This window comes from Dama dama, chromosome 9 (genome assembly GCF_033118175.1).
Source record: "Dama dama isolate Ldn47 chromosome 9, ASM3311817v1, whole genome shotgun sequence".
Taxonomy (NCBI): Eukaryota; Metazoa; Chordata; class Mammalia; order Artiodactyla; family Cervidae; genus Dama; species Dama dama.
This window is the reverse complement of record NC_083689.1, coordinates 6,844,591-6,869,112: the sequence shown is the minus strand read 5'-3', so window position 1 is coordinate 6,869,112 and position 24,522 is coordinate 6,844,591. Positions and strand designations below refer to the sequence as shown.

General features: G+C 39.1%; 1 protein-coding gene across 2 annotated transcripts in view; it reads left to right on the top strand.

Annotated features, from left to right (window-relative positions):
- The window catches only part of ZNF354C (zinc finger protein 354C), a 47,541-nt gene that overhangs the window by 15,632 nt on the left and 7,387 nt on the right, over positions 1–24,522 (top strand). For both annotated transcript variants that reach the window (XM_061149664.1, XM_061149665.1), the window contains exons 3-4: positions 22,224–22,350; positions 22,827–22,922. In XM_061149664.1, coding sequence (XP_061005647.1) covers positions 22,224–22,350; positions 22,827–22,922 — 223 coding nt within the window. The remainder of the gene's footprint in view (positions 1–22,223; positions 22,351–22,826; positions 22,923–24,522) is intronic.

Genomic DNA, 24,522 nt, shown 5'->3' with positions numbered 1-24,522 from the left:
GGTTTAGTCGCTAAGTCGTGTCTGACTCTTGCAACCCCGTGGACTGTAACCTGCCAGGCTCCTCTGTCCATGGGATTCTCCAGGCAAGAATACTGGAGTGGGTTGCCATTTCCTTTTCCAGGGGAAATTCCCGACCCAGGAATTGGACCTGGGTCTCCTGCATTGCAGGCAGATTCTTTACCAATTGAGCCACAAGGGAAGCCTGTAGTTTCCCTTGAACTGGGTAGGGGGGGACATAATTCAGTTCATAATTAAGCCCTTTCAGTTGAGTCCTATGGAAAGATTGCTCTTCCTACCATTCCAGTCATTCTTTCAATTCAGACATATTTGACGTAGTTCTGTGGCTTCTCTCTGTAAGGCCTGTCTTGTGATCTCTGTATTACAGAAGGGGTGATCCCTAAGCCTAATAAGGGCTAGGCTGAGGCAAAATCTCTGAGCCCATGGCTTACATTGGTTCCAAACACCCAGATCACCTGCTCCAGTCCCAGCAGAGCTAAGTGTTTCTTCTCAAGGAGGTAATGACCCAGAACTAGAAATTAAGTAAATATGGAGATGGCATACAGCAGGTATTTTTTGACTATTTACCATCTAAATCATATTTGGGGAACTTTCCTCTTTTTCAGTCTTAGTAGGAAAGAGACCCCACTTCATATTCTAGAGGCTAAAATCACCATATACTTAATTTTCCAGCTTCCCTTATAGATCAAGTACAGGTATGTGATCCATGTTTGGTCATTTACTCACCCCAGACTCAGTCAAAAGCTAGGGATGTTACAGAACAGGAGCAAAGAGAGTACACTCTGGTGAGTGTGGCAGCAGCAGTAATATTGAGTTTATAGGGGAAGGAAGAGGAGGAGCTCAGCAAAATTAATGTCTGTCTACTGGGTGTGGGGGTGGTGGTTAAGGCTGCCCCATCCACTTTTCCATGACAATGGCAATAATGTTCTTGCAAGTCCGGTTATCTAGTGTGATCCTGGCTCTAGTCCAGAAAGGTCACCTGGCCTCCCTGGTTTATGCTCGTTTTCCAAGCCTGGTTGTGTGGCTCTCGATCTTCTTGCAGCCCCCCTGTCCCTCTGTTTGTGCATGAGCCAAAGTTCATTTCTGTTGCTTGAAACTGAAGAAACTTGACAGGTACACTTCTTACGATGCTACCTGCTAAAACTCAGATTTTTAACTTACATTTTAAACATGCAGCTAAGATTACCAGTGTTTCTAAATAGGATCATTTTAGCATTTTGGATGGAGCAGTCTTTCATTGTGCAGGACTGTCCTGGGGAAAGAGGAGGATACCATACACTCCTAAGAACAACAAATATAGATGATTGATATCTTTCAAGTCTGTAGTTCTAGGATTCTGTCATCTTGTTATTTCTTAATATTTCATGAGCTTGCCTAAACTTAGTGAATATTTTGTTTTATATTTAAAAAGTAATATATGGGCTTCCAGCCTCTGGCAATAGAAGAATAGCATCTGTCAGACTCATTCATCTGAGAATGACAACCAAACTCTGGACAAAATATGAGAAACAATCATCTGAAAGCACTGAAGAGAAACTAGGAGCAGACAATTACTGGACAATTGTATTTGGATGAAGGGACTGTCACAGGGTAAATATTCTAGTTTTTGCAGCTTTTGCCTAGGGGCAGGCCATACTCAGCATCAACAGAATCTAATCAAGTTAAAACTTGATTAGAAATCTGTGGTCTTGCTATCATGAAGAATCACAAGACAGCGTTTGGGGCAAACTTAGCATCTGAAAGCAGAAGAACCTTAAAAAGGAGAGAGTCAGGGAGGAGAACCCTAAATTCTGTGCATAAACTACCTGAATCTCAGGCTGACCTCTGAACCACACCATGTGCAGGACAGACTCACAGTAACCCAATTAAGAACTGGACAGAGGTTTTGCTGTTCTCTGTTACTGAGATGACAGAGTTTGAAATCTGAGCACTTCTGAATTAACTACCTGCTTAAAGAAATAAATTTAAAGTCAGTACTTCTTAAAAAAACATAACAAAATCCAGAGTCTACATGATAAACTGTCCAAAGTCCAGGATAAGGTAGACATATGAAGAAAAGGGAAAATGTGACCAATATTCAAGAGAAAGACAATCATAGAGACCAAACTCAGGATGACTCAGATGCTGAAATCAGCAGGCAAATTTGGTTTTATTTTAAAGTTTTTATTGGAGTATAGTTGGTTTACAGTGTTGTGTTAGTTTCAGCAAAGTGAATCAGTTATGCATAAACATACATCCACTCTTTTTGACTCCTTTTCCATTATAGACCATTACAGAGTACTGAGTAGAATTCCCTGCACTATACAGTAGGTCATTATTAGTTATCTGCTTTTTTTTTTTTTTTTTGTTATCTGCTTTATATATAGGAGTGTGTATATGTCAATCCCAATTTCCCGATTTATCCCTCCCCCCTTGCCCCATGTAACCATATGTTTGTTTTCTACATCTGTAACTCTATTTCTGTTTTGTAGATAAGTTCATTTGTATCCCCCCCCTTTTTTTTTAAGACTCCACATATAAGTGGTATCATATGATACTTGTTTTTCTCTGCAACAGGCAGATTTTAAAACCACTATCATAACTATGTGCAGGGACTTAAAGGAGAATATGCATGCAAAGAATGAGTCAGTAGGATATTCAAGCAGAGAACTAGAGACTATGAAAAACTAATAAAAATTTTGTAACTGAAGAAATGAAATATCTTAAACATAGAAAGATCACTGAATAGACTTAATTTTTGGAAAATGAGCATAGGAAAATGTCAGTAAACTTGTAGCTACATCAATTGAAACTGTCCAGTCTGAAGAATAAGGATAAAAGTTTCAGTTACTAGTAAAACAATATTACAGTTATAAGATACATGTAGTTGGAATTCTAGAAGAGGAAAGAGAGAATGGGACAGAAAATATATTGAAAGGAAATAATGGCCAAATTTTTCTCAAATTTGCTTCAAAAACATGTATTTACAGATTGACTACACTCAGTCAACCTCAAGCAGAATAAATAAAAAGGAAACCACAGTTAGGCAAATCACTGATCAATGCTGTGCAATAGCAATATAATGTGAACCATGAATGAGAGCCACATATATAACTTAAAACTTTTGGGGTAGCAGATCAAGATGGCAAAGGAGTAGGATGTGGAGCTCACCTTCTCTCCTAATTTACATAAAAAATGCATCTACATTTGGAAGGACTCTCACAGAACATCTACTGAATGCAGACACAAGACCTCAGACCTACAAAAGAGCAAGAGTATCTCCACGTAACTGGGTAGGACAAAAGGAAAAAAGAAAAAAAAATCAGGACAGGACCTGTGCCACTGGGAGGGAGGAAAAGCTGTGAAGGAGGAAGAGTTTCTACACAGAGAAGTCCCCTTGCTGGTGGGGAGATCAGCCAGGACACGGGAACTTTGAAGCCTCTGAAGAAAGCACAGTGACAGGTTTGCAGAGGGCAAACCAAAGAGAGAATGATACCATTGTTGTAGATTGGCACTCCCCAGCTTGACAAGCTCATCCACTGGGGTAGGGGGAGTGGGGGGCTGGATGCTGAAACTTGGGCTTTGGGAGTCAGACCCAGGGGAGAGCATTCGAGTTGACTATATGAAGACAGCCAGAAGGTCTAGGGTGTGGTTTGCCCGAACCAAGAGAGTCCAGGAAGAAGCCTGGACCTGCCAGAGATACAAGATGCCATTGCTGGGAGTCATACCAGGAGAGGGGCAGGCCCTCCAAAGGAGCGTCTTTCTCTGTGCGCTCTTAGGCAGCAGGGTGCCACCTCCACACGCTACAGGGGTGGATGCAAGCCACTGCTGCCATCTTAGATGCCAGAGGCAGCTGCAAACCACTGCCGCCGCCAAGCGTCCTGTAAACAGGTGCAGGTCCCTGCCCCCACATTCCCAAGGGTGTGCCAGCACCAACCACTGCCCCTCCCTCCCCGGAGCATGTGCCACCAGCTGCCTATGCTGAGGGGCCCAGACTGGGAGCCATCCACTGCCCTAGCCTTGCTGGGAGTGTGGGAGCAGGCCATGCACTTGCATAACCCCATCAAGAGTATAATGGCCAGCACATGCTGAGGAAGAAGACAGCAAATATCCAAGCCAAAAAACGCCCTCACATCAAAAAAATATTAAACCCACACAACATATGCAGGGATGTTCCTGCATATAAATAGCCCTCCAAGACTACAGTAGATATTTGTCTGTTTGAAACTCATTGAGTTAGAAAAATATAAGCAAAAGGAAGAAGCAAAGAAACCACTCTCAGTTAAAAGAACAAGAGAATTCCCCTGGAGGAAGAAACAATGAAACAGACTCTTCAGTCTAACAGACACTGAGTTCAAAAAGGAGGCAATGAAAATACTGAATTACTTTTAAAAAAAAAACTATCAGCAGAAATGCAGATTATTGTAAAAAGGAGTGGAAACTATAAGGAGTAGTCAAGGAAAATTGGAGCATTCATCTGCCAAGGTGAAAGCTGAGCTCAAGACAGAGAACAGAAGAATGAATAATGCAGAAGGAAGAATAAATGATCTATAAGATCAAGTAATGGTATTCACCCAATCAAAACCATGGAAAGCCAAATGAGAAAACGAAAGCAACATAAGAGACAAATGAGATAATATAAGGCAGGCCAATCCACAGAAGGAGAAGAAAGATAAAAGGGGATTGAAAATATATTTGAAGAAATTATGGCTGAAAACTTCCCAAACATAGGAAGGAAACAGATACCCAGATAAAGGAAGCACATAGGGCCCCAAACAAGATAAGCCCAAGCAGACCTACTCCAAGATATATTATAATAAAAATGCCAAAAGTTAAAGATAAAGGATTCTAAAGGTAGCAAGAGAAAAACAAAGAGTTAATTATAAACAAATCCATTAAGGCCATGAGCAGATTTCCCTCAGAAACACTGTAGGCCAGCTAGGAATGACAAAATATATTCAGTCTTGAAAGAGAAAAATTTCCAACATAGAATACTCTATCAAGCATGATTATCATTTAAAGTAGGAGAAAAAAAGAATTTCTCAGACTAGCAAACATTTAAAAAATATAGCAATACTAAAATATAATTAGGTATTATAATATAAATACAAAATACCTAAAAGAAATATTGAGATATCTTCTCTAAATAGAAAAGAAGCAAGAAGATATAGGAACGAGGAAATCACAGTTGGAAAGTAGCCAGTATACAGATTAAAAAAAAAAAAAATCCTATTTGTGAAAGTAATGATTAAATACAAGGAACAGCAAAAGGCATAGAAAAGGGCATCAGAATCATAAAATGTGGGGAAGAAGGGTAAGAAAATCTAGATTCTTTTTCTTTCTTTTTCAGAATGTGTGAGCCTATTTGACTATGAGTGTAAAGCAAGCAGATAAAGGAAGGAGTTAACATACTTGAAAAACAGGGCAGCCATTAATCAAAAACATACAATAGATTCATAAAAACCAAAAAGAGAGCACAAACATAAAACAAAAGAAGTCATCAAACTACAAAAAGAAAGAGAATAAAGAAGAAACAAATAATCAACTGGAAAGCAAGATTTGAAATGGCAATAAATGCATCACTTTGCTGATAAAAGTCTATGTGGTCAAAGCTCTGGTTTTTCCAGTAGTCATGTACAGATGTGAGAATTGGGTCGTAAAGAAGGTTGAGTGCCAAAGAATTGATGGTTTCAAATTGTGATGCTGGAGAAGACTCTTGAGAGTCCCTTGGCCTGCAAGGAGATCAAACCAGTCAGTCCTAAAGGAAATCAACCCTTCACTGGAAGGACTGTTGCTGAAGCTGAAGCTCCAATACTTTGGCCACTTGATGGAAAGATTCAAGGCAAAAGAAGTGGGTGACAGAGGATGAAATGGTTAGATAGCATCATCGACTCAATGGACAGAATTTGAGCAAACTCTGGGAGATAGTGGAGGACAGAGGAGCCTGGCATGTTGCAGTCAGTGGGGTCACAAAGAGTTGGACACAACTTAGTGACTAAACAACAGCAATAATTGCCTTAAATGTCAATGGACTAAATAATCAAAAGACATAGAGTGGCAGACTGGATAAAAGACCAAGATTGATATACTGCCTACAAGAGACCTACCTTAGGGCAAAGGACTCACGTAGATTGAAAGTGAAGGGATGGAAAAAAGGTACTTCATGCAAATAGAAATGACAAAAAAGCAGGAGTTGCAGTAGACTTTAAAGACTATAAAGAAAGATAAAGAAGGACACTGTATAATGATAAAAGGATCAATACAAGAAGAGCATATTATACTCATCAACTTAATATGCACTTAATATAGGAGCACCCAAATACATAAAATAAATACTAAATAAAGGGAGAAATTGATGGGAATACAATAACAGTAGGAGACTTTAACACCCCACTCACATCAGTGGACAGATATCCTAGACAAAATCAGTAAGGCAACAGAGAGCCTAATGAAACAATAGAACAGTTAGATTTAATTAGTGTTTTCAGGACATTACATCAAAATAAAGACAAATCAGAATACACATTCTTTTCAAGGGCATTTTCTAGGATTTATCACACATTAGGACACAAAACTTAATAAATTTAAGACTATAGAAATTATTTCAAGCATCTTCTCTGATCACAATGGCATGAAGCTAAAAGTGAACACAGGAAAAGAAGTGAAAAAAAAAAAAAAAAAAGACTACATGGAGACCAAACAACATGCTACTGAAAAACCAGTGGGTCAGTGAGGAAATAAAAAGGAATATTTAAAAAGAACCTCGAGGCAAATCACAGTGAAAACACAGCCATATGAAACCTATGAGAGGCAGCAAAAGCAGTTTGTAGAGGGAAGTTCACAGTGATACAGGCCTTCATCAAAAACTAAGAAAAATCTCAAGTAAAAACTCAAGTAAATCTCAATTAAAACTTCCACCTAAAGGAATTAGAGAAAGAAGAACAATCAAAACATAAAGTCAGCGGAAGGAAGGAAATAAAGATCAGAGAGGAAAGAAATAAAATCGAGATTTTAAAAAAAAGAAAAACAGTAGAAAAAAAAATCAATAAAACCAGTAGTTGGTTCTTTGAAAGGATAAACAAAATTGACAAACCTTTAGCCAGGCCCACGAAGAAGAAGAGAGAATCCAAATAAACTAAATAAGAAATGAAAAACAAGAAAACTCAACTGGTACTGCAGAAATGCAAAAAATAGAATACTATGAACAGTTATGCATGATGCAGGCACTGCATGCTTAGTCGTGTCTGACTCTTTGTGACCCTGTGAACTGTAGCCTGCCAGGCTCCTCTGTCAAAATGGACAACCTAGAAGAAATGGACGACTTTATAGAAACATACATACCACAAGTTGAATCAAGAAGAAATTGATGATTTGAACAGACCAATCACTAGAAGTGAGATAGAATCTGTAGTTTAAATGAGAAACTACCTACAAACAGAAGTTTAGGGCCAGATATCTTCATAGGTGAATTCTACTAAACATGCAAAGGTGAACTTATGCTGATTCTTCTCAAACTCTTAAAAGATTGAAGAGGAGGAAACACTCCCAAAATTGGAGTCCCAAAGACATTCTATGAAGCCACCATCACCCTGATACCCAAACCAGGGAAAGATATCACCAAAAAAGAAATTTACAGTCAAATATTTTGAATATGGAGCTTCTCTGGTGGCTCATAAGTAAAGGATCTACCTGCCAATACAGGAGACATGGATTCAATCCCTGGGTCAGGAAGATGCTCTGGAGAAGAAAATGACTACCCACTCTAGTATTCTTGCTAGGAATCCCATGGACAGAGGAGCCTGGTGGGCTACAGTTCATGGGATCCTGAAGAGTTGGACATGACTGAATGACAACAAAATCTTTGAATATTGATGCAAAAATTCTCAACAAAATATTAGCATACCAAATCCAACAACACATAAAAAAGATTATACATCCTCACAAAGTGGGATTCATCCCAGCTTCACAAAGATAGTTTAACATTTGCAAATCAATCAATGTAATACACCACATTAACAAAAGAAAAGTATAGAAAACTACAGGATCATCTCAATAGATGCAAAAAAAGTGTCTGACAGAATTCAACATCCACTCATGTTAAAAACCTCTTAGAAAAGTGGTAATAGATGGGCAATATAATAAAAAGCAAATCTCAACATAATAAAAGTCACTTAGAAAACCCACAAACAATGTAGTACTCAGTGGTAAAATGCTAAAAGCCTTCCTGTTGAAAAACTGAAACAAGACAAGGATGCCCAGTCTCACCACTTCTATTCAACATAGTATTAGAAGTCCTGGCCAAGCAATCAGACAAGAAAAAGAAATGAAAGGTATCCAAATTGGGAGGGAAGAGGTAAAATTATCATTATATGCAGATGACGTGATACTATATATAAAACCCTAAGGACTCAACACAAAACCTACCAGATCTGATAAATGAACTCAGCAAAGTAGCCATATAAAATTAATATTCAAAAACCAGTTGCATTTCTGTACGGTATCAATGAAATATCAGAAAAAGAATGTAAAAAGATAAATTTAAAAATAGCACCCCTAAATATAAAATACCTAGGAATAAACCTGACCAAGGAGGTGAAAGACTTGTACACTGAGAACTATAGACATTAATAAAGGAAATTAAAGAGAATTCAAAGAAATGGAAAGATATTCTATGCTCTTGGATTGGAAGAATTAATATTATTAAAATGGCAATACAATCCAAAGCCATATACAGATTTAATGTGATCCCTATCAAAATGCCTATGACATTTTTTCACAGAACTAGAACAAATAATCCAAAAATGTATATGGAATGGTAAAACCCAGAATTGGCAAAGCAATTCTGAGGTAAAAAAACAAAGGAAGGGGCATAACTCTCCCAGACTTCAGACAATACCACACTGCTACAGTAATCAAAATGTGTGGTACTGGTATAGAACAGACATACAGATCAATGGAAGAGAACAGAGAGCCGTAAATAAACCCACACACCCTCAGTCAATTAATATTTGACAAAGGAAACAAGAATATAAAATAGGAAAAAGACAGTCTCTTTAACAAGAGGTACTGGGACAGTTGGACAGCTGCATGTAAATCAATGAAGTTAGAACACATCCTCACACCATGCACAGAAATAAACTCAAAATGGCTTAAAGAGTTAACAAGACATCATACCACAAAATTCCTAGAAGAGAGCATGGGTAAAATTCTCTGATGTAAATCATACCAATGTTTTCTTAGGTCTCCCAAGGCAATAGAAATGAATAAATAAATAAGACATAATCAAACTTAGGAGATTTTGCAAAGCAAACAGAACCATTAAAAAAAAAAAAAAGACAAAAAGACAGTTTACAAAATGGGAGAAAATATTCGCAAATGCTGGGACTTAATTTTTGAAATATACAAACAACCCAACAGCAGCAGAACCTGATCAAAAAATGAGCAGGAGATCTTAATAGACATTCCTCGAAAGAGGGCAAATATGGCCAGTAGGCACATGAAAAGATGCTCAATGTGGCTAATTATTAGAGAAATGCAAATCAAATTGCAATGAGGTACCATCTCACACTAGTCAGAATGGTCATCATACCAGGAGAGTGGAAGATGACAGAGGAGTGAGACTCGGAGATTGCCAACCTCCCCACAAATACATCAAAAAACTCATCGAGATATGAAACAACCCCTACAAAACAACCTCTAGGTGACAGCAGCAGACCCCAGGCCTCCAGGGGGGCAGGCTAAGCTCCCTGATATGAGGTAGGAGAGAGGATGACATAAAAAGGGAAAAAGAGAGAACTTCTGGACAGGAGCGTGTGTCCAGGGAGAGGGAGGGAGTCCTGAAACAGGAAGAGTTCCCATGCACTGGGATGCTCCCTCATAGGCAGGCCCATGGGCGAGTGGTGGAATCTCAGAAAACTGGGCAAAGCAGGGACTAAGAGTGCAGAAAACAGAGAGCTGCAGTTCTCAGCCTATAAAAGGTACACAGACTGTGGCCCTGACCAGACAGCGGGCTTGGGGAACTGAGGAAAGCCCATAGAAGCCCCACAGCACAGAAGGCAGGCCGGGTTGCCTAGAGAGGGGCAGCATACAAACCTCTCCAGCACACACAACCCTTGCGGTGCAGAGGGCAGGCCTGGGGAGCTGAGTGGCACAACATACAAACCTCTCCAGTGCACACAAACCGCGGGGTGCAGAGGGCATGCCCAGGTTGCCAAGAAAGGCGTGGCATACAAACCTCTCCAGTGCACACAAACCAGGGCGTGCAGAGGGTGGGCCTGGGGAGCCGAAAGAAGGTATTTCTACCTTCACATTAGCCTTTTGCGGGGCTGTGGAGTTTTCCTCTTTGTTTTTCTCATTTAAAAAAAAAATCATTTTAAGATTTTCTTTTCTTTTTTTTTTCACCTTTTTGTGATTTTTGTGATTTTTTTAAATATATTCAACTGCCTTTCTTATAGTTCTTTACCAGCTAATCCTGAATATATATAAATATTGTAGTTAATATATATAAATATTGTAGCTAATCTTGATTATATATAAATCTTTTTCACATGTCTATTTATCTTTGCTTTTCTATGTTTTTCTTTTCTCTTTTTTTAACCTTCTTCTCCACCCCTTCCTTTTCTTTTCTCTGCCTTCTCCTCTTTTTTCCCTCCTTTTTCTTCTCCTGTTTTTCATTCACTCTTTCTTTTCTCACCAAGTAAGCTAAATTGCTGAGCTTTCTTTGCTGTGTTCCCTAGTTTGCACTCTGCTCAGGCTCAGCTTTCCAGATTGAGCTTTAGTTAGCTCTGCTTTTAATTGATCGATATCACTTTTGGTTTTCCTTGTTCACCCAGTCAATCTCCTGTACTCTTTTCCTTAGAATACTTTGGTTATAACTGTGTGTTTGGAAGTGTGTGTATATGTCCCATTATTTCTATAATTACCTGCTTGATGTGCTGATCTCCCACTAGAACACAGGCACAAGTCACCCTTAACAAGAAGTCAACATGAACCACTCAACCAACCTTTCCCTCCAAGGGAAAAAACCAAAAGGAAGAAGGAATACAACCCTAAAGCCTGGGAGACCTCAATTGGAGCAAGTTAGGGAAAAAAATGAAACGATGGAGAAATACAGCACAAATGAAAGAACAAGATAGAAACTCACAAGACCAAATAAACAAAGAGCAAATAAGCGATTTACCTGAAAGAGAATTCAGAATAATGATAGTAAAGATGCTCCAAAGACGTGAAAATAGAATGGAGAAAATGCAAGAAACAATTAACACAGTTAAAACAATCACCAAGGACATAGAAGAAATTAAGAATAAGCAAACAAGTGAGTAACACAATTACTTCAGTTAAAAATACTCAAGAAGGAACCAGTAGCAGAATAACTGGGGCAGAAGAAGGGATAAGTGAGCAGGAAGATAGAATGGTGGAAATAACTGCTGAAGAGCAGAATAAAGGAAGAAGAGTGAAAAAAAATTGATAACCTCAGAGAACTTTGGGCTCCCCTGGTGGCCCAGCTGGTAAAGAATCCCCTGCAATGTGGGAGACCTGGGTTCAATCCCTGGGTTGGGAAGATTCCCTGGAGAAGCAGTGGCTACCTACTCCAGTATTCTGGCCTGGAGAATTCCATGGACTGTATACTCCATGGGGTCGCAAAGAGTCAGACACAGCTGAGCGACTTTCACTTCACTTCAGAGACCTTTGGGACAATATTAAACACGCCAGCCTCCGAGTTATAGGGGCCCCAGAGGGAGAAGAAAAAAACAAAAGCACTGAGAAAATTTTTCAAGAAATTATAGTTGAAAACTTCCCCAACATTGGAAAGGAAATAGTCAATCAAGTGCAAGAAGTGCAGAGAGTCCCTTATAGGATAAACCCAAGGAGAAACACACTGAGACACATATTAATCAAGCTAACAGAGATTAAGCATAAAGAAAGAATATTAAACGCAGCAAGGGAAAAGCAACAAGTAACATATGAGGGAAAACCCATACAGTTAACAGCAGATCTTTCAGCAGAAATTCTGCAGGACAGAAGGGAATGGCAGGGTATATTTAAAGTACTGAAAGAAAAAAAAAAAAAACTACAACCAAGATTAGTATACCCAGCAAAGATCTCACTCAGAATTGATGGAGGAATCAAAAGCTTTATAGACAACAAAAGTTAAGAGAATTTGGCACCACTGAATCAGCCTTCCAACAAATACTAAAGGATCTTACATAGACAGTAAACACAAGAGAAAGGAAAGACCTACAAAAACAAACCCAAAACAATCAAGAAAATGCCAATAGGAACATATATATCAATAATTACCTTAAATGTAAATGAATTAAATGCACCAGCCAAAAGATACAGACTGACTGAATGTTCAAATACAAAAGCAAGACCCATATATATGCTGCCTACAGCAGATCCATTTCAGACCTAGAAACACATACAGATTGAAAGTAAAACTGTGGAAAAAATACTCCAGGTGAATGGAAACTAAAAGAAAGCTGGAGTGGCAATCGTTATTTCAGACAAAAATAGACTTTAAAATAAATATTATAAGAGACAAAGAAGTACACCACATAATGATCAAAGGATCAATCCAAGAAGAAGACATAACAATTGTAAATATTTATTCACCCAACATAGGAGCACCTCAATACATAAAGCAAACACTAACAGGCATAAGAGGGGAAATCGACAATAATACAATAATAGTAGGGGATGTTAACACCCCATTTAACACCAATGGACAGATCATCAAAACAGAGAATCAATAAGGAAACACAAACCTTAAATGAAACATTAGACCAAATGGACCTAATTGATATCTTCAGGGCTTTCTATCCAAATGCAGAAGAATACACTTTCTTCTCAAGTGCACATGGAACATTCTCCAGGATAGACCACATCTTGGGCCATGAATCAAGCCTCAGTAAATTTAAGAAAGTTGAAATTATATCAAGTATCTTCTCTGACCACAACGCTATGAGACCCCAGAAAAAGACATGCAAAGAACACAAACTCATGGAGATTAAATAATACATTACTAAATAACAAAGAGGTCACTGAAAGTATAAGAAGGGAAATAAAAAGATTCCTAGAAACAAATGACAATGAAAACACGATGACCCAAACCTGTAGGATTCAGCAAAAGCAGTTCTAAGAGGGAAGTTTATAGCAGTACAATCATACCTCAAGAAACAAGAGAAACATAGAATAGACAACCTAACTTAAAACCTAAAACAACTGGAAAAAAACAAAAACCCCAAAATTAGTAGAAGGAAAGAAACCATAAAGATCAGAGCAGACATAAATGAAAAAGAAATGAAGGAAACAGTGGCAAAGATTAATAAAACTAAAAGCTGGTTCTTTGAGAAGATAAACAAAATTAACAAATCACTAGCCAGACTTATCAAGGTAAAAAAGAGAAAAATCAAATCAACAAAATTAGAAATGAAAAAGGAGAGCTTACAACAGGCAAACAGAAATACAAAGGATCTTAAGAGGATATTATGAGCAAGTATATACTAATAAAATGGACAACCAAGAAGAAAGGGACAGATTCTTAGAAAAGTTCAAGCTCCCAAGACTGAACCAGGAAGAAATAGATATTATGAACAAGCCAGTTACAAACACTGAAGTAAAAACTGTCATCAGAGATCTCCCCCAAAACAAAAGTCCAGGGCCATATGGCTTCACAAAGGAATTCTGTCAGACATTTAGAGAAGAGCTAATGCCTATTTTTCTGAAACTCTTCCAAAAAGTTGCAGAGTAAGGAATACTTCCAAACTAATTCTATGAGGCCACCATCACCCTGATACTAAAACCAGGCAAAGACAATACAAAAAAATTAAATTATAGACCAATATCACTGATGAATATAGATGCAAAGATCCTCAAGAAAATTCTAGCAAACAAAACTCAGCAACACATTAAAAAGCTCATACACCAAGATCAAGTTGGGTTTATTCTAGGGGATGCAAGGATTCTTAAATATATGTAACTCAATCAGTGTGATACACCATATTAACAAACTAAAAGATGAAAACGATATGATCATCTCAATAGAAGCAAAAAAAAGCCTTTGACAAAATTCAGCACCCATTTATGATAAAAACCTGTCAAAAAAGCAGGCATAGAAGGAACCTACCTCAACATAGTAAAGACCAAATATGATCAGCCCACAGCAAACATTCTCAGTGGTGAAAAACTAAAAGCATTCCCTCTAAGATCAAGAACAAGACAAGGGTGTCCATTCTCACCACTATTATTCAACATAGTGTTGGAAGTCCTAGCTATGGTAATTAGAGAAGAAAAAGAAATAAAAGGAATCCAGGTCAGAAAAGAAGAAGTAAAACTCTCACTGTTTGCAGATGACATGATAGTATGCATAGAAAACCCAAAAGAAACTATCAGAAAAATACTAGAGCTAATCAGTGAATTCAGCAAAATCATGGGATACAAGGTCAACACACAGAAATCACTTGCATTCCTATATACTGATAATGAAAAATCAGAAAGAGAAATTAAGGAATCAATCCCATTCACCATTGCAGTGAAAAGAATAAAATATCTAGGAATAAACCTGCCTAAGGAGACAAAACAACTGTATACAGAAAATTATAAGACACTGATGAAAGAAATCAAAGATGGAGAGAGATTCCATGTTCCTGGGTAGGAAGAATCAATATTGTGAAAGTAACTATACTACCAAATGCACTCTGCAGATTCAATGTGATCTCTATCAAATTACCAATGGCATTTTTCACAGACCTAAAACAAAAACTTTCACAATTCATGTGTGCTTAGTCGCTCAGTCATGTCTGACTCTGCAACACGATAAACTATAGCCTGCCAGGTTCCTCCATCCATGAGGATTCTCCAGGCAAGAATACTGGAATGCGTTGCCATGCCCTCCTACAAGGGATCTTCCCAATCCAGGGATTGAACCCAGGTCTTCCTCATTGCAGGCAGATTCTCTACCATCTCTACCAGGGAAGCCCACAATTTATATGGAAACACAAAAAGACCCTGAACAGCCAAAGCAGTCTTGAGAAAGAATGGAATTGGAGGAATCAACCTTCCTGACTTCAGACTATACTACAAACCCTAGTCATCAAGACAGTATGGTACTGGTACAAAACAGAAATATAGACCAGTGGAATGAGATAGAGAGCCCAGAGGTAAACCCACACACATAGGGGTACTTTGTTTTTTACAAAGGAGGCAGGAATATACAATGGGGCAAAGATAGCCTCTTCAATAAATGGTGCTGGGAAAACTGGACAGCTATGTGCAAAAGAATGAAATCAGAACACTTCCTAACACCATACACAAAGATAAACTCAAAATGGATTAAAGCCCTAAATATAAGAACAGAAACTATAAAACTCTTAGAGGAAAACATAGGCAGAACACTCTATGACATAAATCAAAGTAAGATCTTCCATGACCCACCTCCTGGAGTAATGGAAATAAAAGCAAAAATAAATAAGTGGAACCTAATTAAACTTAAAAGCTTTTGCACAGCAAAGGAAACTACAAACATGGTGAAAAGACAACCCTCAGAATGGGAGAAAATAATAGCAAAGGAGACAATTGACAAAGAATTAATTTCCAAAATATGCAAGCAGCTCATACAACTCAAAATCAAAAAAACAACCCAATTAAAAAGTGGGAAAAAAATCTAAACACATTTCTCCAAAGAAGACATACAGTTAGCTAACAAACACATGAAAAGATGCTCAACATCATTCATTATCAGAGAGATGCAAATCAAAACCACAATGTGATACCATCTCATGCTGGTCAGAATTAGTTCAGTTCAGTTCAGTCGCTCAGTCGTGTCAGACTCTTTGCGACCCCACGAACCACAGCACGCCAGGCCTCCCTGTCCATCACCAACTCCCGGAGTCCACACAAACCCATGTCCATTGAGTTGGTGATGCCATCCAACCATCTCATCCTCTGTCGTCCCCTTCTCCTCTTGCCCTCAATCTTTCCCAGCATCAGGATCTTTTCTGATAAGTCAGCTTTTCGCATAAGGTGGCCAAAGTATTGGAGTTTCAGCTTCAACATCAGTCCTTCCAATGAACACGCAGGACTGGTCTCCTTTAGAATGGACTGGTTGGATCTCCTTGCAGTCCAAGGGACTCTCAAGAGTCTTCTCCAACACCACAGTTCCAAAGCATCAATTCTGGTCAGAATGGCTGCCATCAAAAAATCTACAAGCAATAAATGCTGGAGAGGGTGTGGAGAAAAGGGAACCCTCTTGCATTGCTGGTGTGAATGTAAATTGGTACAGCCATTATGGGAGATGGTATGGAGATACCTTAAAAAACTAGGAATAAAATCACCATATGACCCAGCAATCCCACTCCTAGGCATATACCCTGAGGAAAACAAAGTTGAAAAAGACACATGAACCCCAGTGTTCATTGCAGCACTGTTTACAATAGCTAGAATATGGAAGCAACCTAGATGTTCATGGACAGATGATGGATAAAGAAGCTGTGGTAAATATATACAATGGAATATTACTCAGCCATAAAAAAGGAACACATTTGAGTCAGTTTTAATGACGTGGACGAACCTAGAGCCTATTATACAGAGTGAAGTAAGTCAGAAAGAGAAATGTAAATATTGTGTACTGACACATATATATGGAGTCTAGAAAGATGGTACCGATGAATTTACTTGCAGGGCAACAGTGGAGAAACAGACATAGAGAGCTGATCTATGGACACTAGGGGAGGGGGAGAGAGGGTGAGGTGTATGGAGAGAGTGACATGGAAACTCACAATACCATATGTAAAATAGATAGCGAGCGGGAATTCACTGTGTGACTCGGGAACTCAAACAGGGGCTCCGTGACACTCTAGATGGGTGGGACGGGGAGGAAGATGGGAGGGAGGTTTGGGAGGGAGGGACATGGGTGATTCTTGTTGATGTTTGACAGAAAGCAACAAAATTCTGTAAGGCAGTCATCCTTCAATTAAAAACTAAAGTGGCAAAAAGGTCTACAGATGATGGAGAGGGTGTGGAGAAAAGGGAACCCTCCTACAGTGTTGGTGGGAATGTAAGTTGATGCAGCCACTGTGGAAAACAGTGTAGCGGTTCCTCAGAAAACTAAAAATAGAATTACTGTATGATCCAGCAGTCCCACTCCTGGGCATATACCCAGACAAAATTGTAATTTAAGAAGATACATGCCCCCCTGTGTTCATGGCAGCACTATTCCCAACAGCCAAGACTGGAAATAACCTAAACATCCATTGACAGATGAGTGGGTAAAGATGTGGTGTGTGTCTGTCTGTGTATACGTACATACAGTAGAATGTTACTCAGCTGTAAAAAGAAGGTAATAATACCATCTGCAGCATCGTGGATGTGACTAGAGATTAACATACCAAGTAAAGTAAGTCAAAAAGAGAAAGACAAATGTCATACGATACCATTTTGATGTGAAATCTAAAATAGAGCACAAATGAACCAATATACAAAACAGCAGCAGACTCATAGAGAACAGACTTGTGGATGCCAAGGGGAGGAGGATGTGGGAGGGAAGGACTGGGAGTTTGGAATTAGCAGATGTAAACTGTTATATATAGGATGGATAAACAACAAGGTCCTACTGTATAGCACAGGGAACTATATTCCACATCCTATAATAAACCATAATGGAAGAGAATATTAAAAAAGACTGTCTATGTGTGTATAACTCAGTCACTTTCCTGTACATCAGAGATTGGCACAACACTGTAAATCAACTGTACTTCAATTAAAAAAATAATCTTTCTTGTAGTCACAGTAAAAAATAAACAGAAGCAGATTAATTTTAATAAATATTTTACTTGACCCAGTATACCCAAAATCTTATTGTTTCAACATGTGTTGTTGTTGCTCAGTTGTGTCTGACTCTTTGCAATCCCATGGACTGTAGCACACCAGCCTTGCCTGTCCTTCACTATCTCCTGGAGTTTGCTCAAACTCTTGTCCATTGAGTCAGTGACTGCATCCAACCATCTCATCCTCTGCCATCCCCTTCTCCTCCTGCCTTCAGTCTTTGCCAGCATCAGGGTCTTTTCCAGTGAGTTGGCTCTTCAAATCAGGTGGCCAAAGTATTGAAGCTTCAGCTTCAGCATCAGTCCTTCCAATGAATATTCATGGTTGATTTCCTTTAGGATTGACTAGTTGGATCTCCTTGCTGTCCAAGGGACTGTCAGGAGTCTTCTCCAGCACCACAGTTTGAAAGCATCAATTCTTTGGCACTCAACCTTCTTTATGGTCCAGCTGTCACATTCATACATCTCACATTTCCACATGTTATGAGCATTAAATTATTGAGGTATCATATGTATATATGTATGTGTGTATATATATATATAAATATTTTCTAGTAAATATTCTGGTGTGTATTTTATATAAATAGCACATAACAATTCAAACTAGCCACATTTTAAGCACTGAACAGCCGTTTGTAGATGGTGCCAATAATATCAGGCAGAGAAGTCATAGACAAGCACCAAAAACCAAAGATTTTAAAGCAGATGGGGGAAAAACCATGTTATATACATAGAATCGATATCTGAATGCCCACTGGCTCTTCATTAGAGACATCAGTGGCCAGAAAACAATAATGATGTTTTATATGCTGAAAGAAAAACCCTGTCAACCCCAAATTCTATAAACAATGAAAATATTCTTCAAGAATGAAGGTAAAATAAAGGCATTTTCAGATAAAAGAAAACAAAGCTAATTCATCATCAGCAGTTCTGCAGTATAAGATATGCTAAAGGAAGTTCTTCAAGTTAATGTAATCTTAAGAATGAAATTAAGAGTATTAAAAGTGGTGGCTGTCTGGATAAATATATGTACTATAGAAATATATAACTAATTTTTTGTAGTCAGTTTCTTTGATATGCATATGATTATTTAAAGCAAAAATATAATGTTGTGTTATGGAGTTTATCATGTAAGTGGATGTAATGTATACGACAACTGTGAATATAGAATTCACTAAGGTCTGGACTGGAAAAGTTTTGTCTCCAGGGATGCCCGGATGGCTGTCTTTTGATTCCTGGCCAAGATAAGGGCAATGGATGTGCTCTCGTTTTATTTTATCTTTTATAGTTTTCTTTCTTTCTTTGACTGTATGGCATCTTTGTTGCTGCATGGACTTTGCTCTAGCTGTGGAGTGTTGGGGCTGCCCTCTAGTTGCAGGCTTCTCTTGCTGCACAGCCCAGGCTCTAGGGCATGAGGGCTTCAATAGTTACAGCGTGTGGGCTCAGGAGTTGCAGCTCCCAGCTTCCAGAGCACAGGTTCAATAGTTGTGCACAAGCTTAGTTGCTCTTAGGCATGTGGGAGCTTCCTGGCTCAGGGCCTGAACCTGTGTCTCCTGCATTGGCAGGCAGATTCTTTTCCACTGAGCAACCAGGGAAGCCCTGGATGTACTCTTTACATGCCACTGACCACCCTCAGGGTCATCTTCACTTGATTTGCACCTGGCTTATATGGTATGTCAAGCCTTGCTTGATGCATAAAAAGCCCCTGCTGAGCGTTTCTCCTTTGAGCACCCCCAAACCAAGAATTCTCATCTGTTAATAGATCCAATGACACAGCATGGTCTGTGCATGCAAATAAGGAGACTCATGAAGCATCTCTGACATCCAGTACTTTCCTACACAGTTTTTATTTTGCTGCATTGTACCCTTTGGGCTTCCCAGGTGACTCAGTGGTCAAGAATCCACCTGCCAATTCAGGAGATGCAGGTTTGATCCCTGGGTCAGGAATATTCCCTGAAGAAGGAAATGGCAACCCTCTTCAGTATTCTTGCCTGGGAAATTCCATGGACAGAGGACACTGACAGGAGGACAGAGGAGCCTGACAGAGGAATCGTGTGCTTGAGAAAGAGTCAACTTAACGACCAAATAACAACTACAAAATTGTGCTGTTTGTACAACAAACAGTACAAAATTGAACTGTTTGCCTTCCATGAGCAGTCTCAGAGTTACCTGATGAGTCCTGTCTACTTTATGATCTGGGAATGTCTTTGTAATAACTTTGTAACAACTACAGCATGAAGAAGAACCATGTGTTTGCAAGGTTTTTTACCTCCTGTGTGAAATCATATATTAGCTCTAAATATGCTGTGAAGAACTAAGGATGTATATTATGATTCTCAGCAGCCACCAAAAATGCAAAGCTAAAAAGTGAATATGTAAATTAAAGTGGAATCTTAAAAAATGTCAAAACAAACATACACCCTGTAAAAAATGTAAGCTTAATGAAGGATATAAGTGGTAGATTGCCATTCTGTCCCTCTCTAAAATATCAAAGAATAATCTGGAACAGCTTGTTGTTTTCTTCCAGATATTTTTGTATGCACCTATGCATATACAGATAAAATACTTTTCAACACATATTGACTGGGAGCTTGCTTTTTCATATGAATCGATAATATATCACAGTCAAATTCCAGTGTCAGGCATACAAATCTACCTCATTCTGTTTAATGGCTTTATAACATTTCATGGGCTAAATGCAGTATAAATTGCTTATCTGTTCCTTTATTGATAGATAATGTAGGTTGTCTTGAAAATTTCACCATTGTATTAGTTTCCATTGTTGCTATGACAAATTATAACATCCAGTGGCTAAAACAACATAAATTTGTTCTCCTATAGTTGTGGAGGTCAGAAGTGTGAAATCAGTCTCACTGACTTAAGGCCAAGTTCTCAGCAGGGCTGATTCTTTCTGCCTTGGCTCTAGGGTGAGAGGTGGGGAGTTTGTTTCCTGGTCTTGTTTTCATCTTCTAGTGGTCCCCCGTCTTCCTTGGTCTGTGGCCTTTTCAAGCATCTTTAAAGCATATCATTGCAGTCTCTGCTTCCATCATTTCATAGCTTTCTAACCCCTTTTGTGTCCTTCTTACAAGGACTGTTATGATTACACCAGATCCCTCTGATAATAATCCAGAATAATCGCTCCCCCCACTCAAAATCCTTCAACAGATCCTCAAAGTCCCATTTTTCATAGGTACAATGTTTACAGGCTTATTATTCAACCTACCATAACCATTAACTTACAAGTAATGTTTTAGTGAACATCTGTGAGCAGATATCCCTACCCAGTTGTGTGATTATTCCTTGTAGTAGAATCCTAGAAGTAGAAATGCAAAGTCATAGTGATGTACCTTTTACATTTTGACAGATTCTAAAACTACCCACTAAGCCTTGTACTGTTTGTCACTCCCTTCAGTCCTTTCATAAAAAAATTGGTGTCTGCTTTCTTACATTTTGTGTTTGACTGGGATTCTCTTGGAAAATCTTACCTTCTCAGCATTTCCCTTTTGCATCTATGTAGTACTTTAGTTCTAATTTTTTCTAGTCAACGGAACCCATCTGACAATATAGCTTAGAGATCTGTCTACCTGAATTCACTTAGGAGCTCCACCACGCAAACAGTAGTAGCTAGGAAAAATTTTGTAACCTTTCTGGACTGTTTCTTTATCTGCAAAATTATTTAATTATTGTGTCTTCCTAATAGAATATCTATGAAACTTAAATTGGCTACTGTATAAAAAGTTTCTATCATAGCCTCTAACATCTTTGTGACCCCATGGACTATAGCCCACCAGGCTCCTCTGTCCATGGAATTCTCCAGGCAAGAATACTGGAGTGGGTAGCTATTGTCTTCTCCCGGGAATCTTTCTGACCAGGGATCCAACCCTGGTCTCCTGCACTGCAGGCTGGTTCTTTACCGTCTGAGCCACCAGGGAAGTCCATCAATAGACATTAACCAATATTATTTTTATTATTTGCTTTATGTCTCAGAAATTCCTTTTTATTTATGTTCTACTACTGATATTTCTCCTAGTTTTCCAGCACTGCTCTAAACATACTCTGACTTTTTTCCTTTCATTTAATTTGGATTTTCAGTTGGAAGGAGGAGGTAAATGGACTCTGACAGATCCCAGGATGCAATATAAATTCCCTCTCGGCAGGAAATTTGCCCTTTTCCCCCATACCCTTACAAACATGCCATGTGTCTTTGCTCCAAGTGGTTACTCGATAAATATTTGTTTGTTAGTTGATGGGTGGTTCCAAAAGTAACATAAGTAGTTGCTTTGAAATGTTTAGAATCCTGAGACATTTTCAGGATAGTTGCTGCACATCCCAGTGTCACCTTCTTACCAAGTCTTCCGGGGAGAAGATGCTCCTGGGTAAACGGGAACGGGTTTGCCATTACAGGAGTCAGTGACGTTTAGGGATGTTGCTGTGGTCTTCAGCCGGGACGAGTGGTTGCACCTGGATGCTGCCCAGAGAAGCCTGTACCGGGAGGTGATGCTGGAGAACTACAGCACCCTGGTCTCGCTGGGTAAGGAGGCTTGCCTGTCATGGAGAATCTGCTCTGGGAGGACTTTAGAGCTCCCTTGGAGGTTCAGAGTCTGAGCTTTCTGTCCTCTGCCCTGGAAAAGGACAAATCTCCGTAGAATTAAAAGTGTACCTGTTTGTTTTGATGCCCTTCATGCTGCGCTTTGTCCTCTGCCCTCTTCCCACCCACCTCCTTAATAGTTCCCTCCTACTCCTATGATTGGAACCCAGTTTAGATTCTGAAAAACGCATAGGACTCCTATCTTCATGGCGTTCATTGACAGGGCCCCATATTGTTTCTGAACCGAGACCCACCTCCTGCTCCATCCCCGTGAAGGCCTCAGTCCCTCTCAAGAGAGCTTATTCTGCCTACTTTGCCTCTCTAGACTTGTCTTATCTGCCCTGTAGGTTCTGGTTTGTGAGTTTGGGGCTTGCTTTTCATGCCATCTGTTCAAACTCCATTTCCTTCCTGATGAGCAGGGATTCCATTTTCAATGCCAAAGTTGATCTGCCAGTTGCAACAAGGAGAAGATCCCTGCATGGTGGAAAGAGAAATCCCTCAAGATGCCTGCCTTGGTGAGTGAGTGACTGGGGGATGGGCACAAGTGTCTTTATACATAAGCAGGTTGTGAGGAGTGTTCGAAAACTCTCCTGGAAATTCTGAGCCCTATTGAAATGCTCAGGACCACCTGACAAGGCTCCTTAGTTGTAATGGTTTTCTTTCATCAAGAAGGTCCTTGTCTTGACATTTTCCTTCTCATACCACTCCCTGCATTCTCTTTCCCTGCCCCCCCAACCCCACCTTTTTTTTGCAGCCTCACTCACTTCCTTCTATCACCTCTTGATCTTCATGTTATTTATTTTTCCATCTGCATTTACACATGTTCATGTCTGAAAGATTTTTAACACTTTACACCTTCTGCCATATTTTGAATTTTTTAAATAATTTTTTCATGTCTTTTTTTAACATCCATGTATTTCAAAGTATTATTAACATTCCTTTGTCTCCGATTTCTTATTTTCTTGGTGACTAGATTGTCATGTCCCACTATTATATATTCAGTCAGCTGTTATTAACATTACCATTGTAGCCTTTCTAGTCCAGGGATCAGCAAGCGAGTTTTTCCTGGTGGGCTACAGTGCATGGAGTCACAAAGAGTCGAACATGACTGATCACACAGCACCACCACCACCAGGTAGCACAGTATAGCGTTAAAGATCATGGTTTGAATTTAGACATTCCAAATTTTGCTTTACCCTTACCACTACTTACATGTGCTATAGGAAAGTTACCTACCTTCTCTGAGCTTCTTTTTTCTCACTGATTTTCCATGCCATGAGCACAGTGTTCTTTTTGAAACTCAGGTATTTATTCTGTACCTTAAGAGACTTCATTGTTTCTCCATTATCCATGGGGTAAAGAAAGATCCCTTAGTATGACATTAAACCTACATCTTAGCCTGTCTTCCTATGCGTTTATGGTCTCATCAGTGGCCACTTCCCCTTCATCTCAGTGTTCTGGCTACATCTGCATACTCACTATCATTTGTGTGTTATTCCTTCAGCTTGAATCACCTCTTCTACCTTGTCCATTGGTAAACTATTTATCTTTCAAGATCCATTTGTCCACCTAATATGCCACTCTTATCTGTAGGTTTTTCTTATCTTTCCTACTTTCCTCAATTGTTTACTTGCTCAGTCGTGTCCAACTCTTTGCGACACAGTGGACTGTAGCCTGCCAGGCTCTTCTGTCCGTGGAATTTTCCAGGCAAGAATAATAGAGTGGGTTGCCCTTTCATACTCCAGGGCATCTTCACAGCCCAGGGATTGAACCCTTGCATTTTCTGCATTGGCAGGCAGAGTCTTTACCACTGCACCACCTGGGAAGCCCTCCTGCTTCCCAGTCAGCATTAATTTTTCCATCATTCATACAGCACTTTCTACATAGTCAGAGTACATTCATTATTGTATCTATCACAATGAATTGTAGTTATGTTAATTATTTTTCCAATAAGATTGTGCATATTTAAGGGAGAGGCCAGATCTTTGAATTCTGTTCCTCAAGCGTCTGATAGATTTAGTAATATTTTAAAAAATTTTAAAATTCTGTTTTAATTGAATTAAATTACCTCTCTGATTAACTCAGTGCTGAAGAGGCTCAAGTTACTCAATTCAG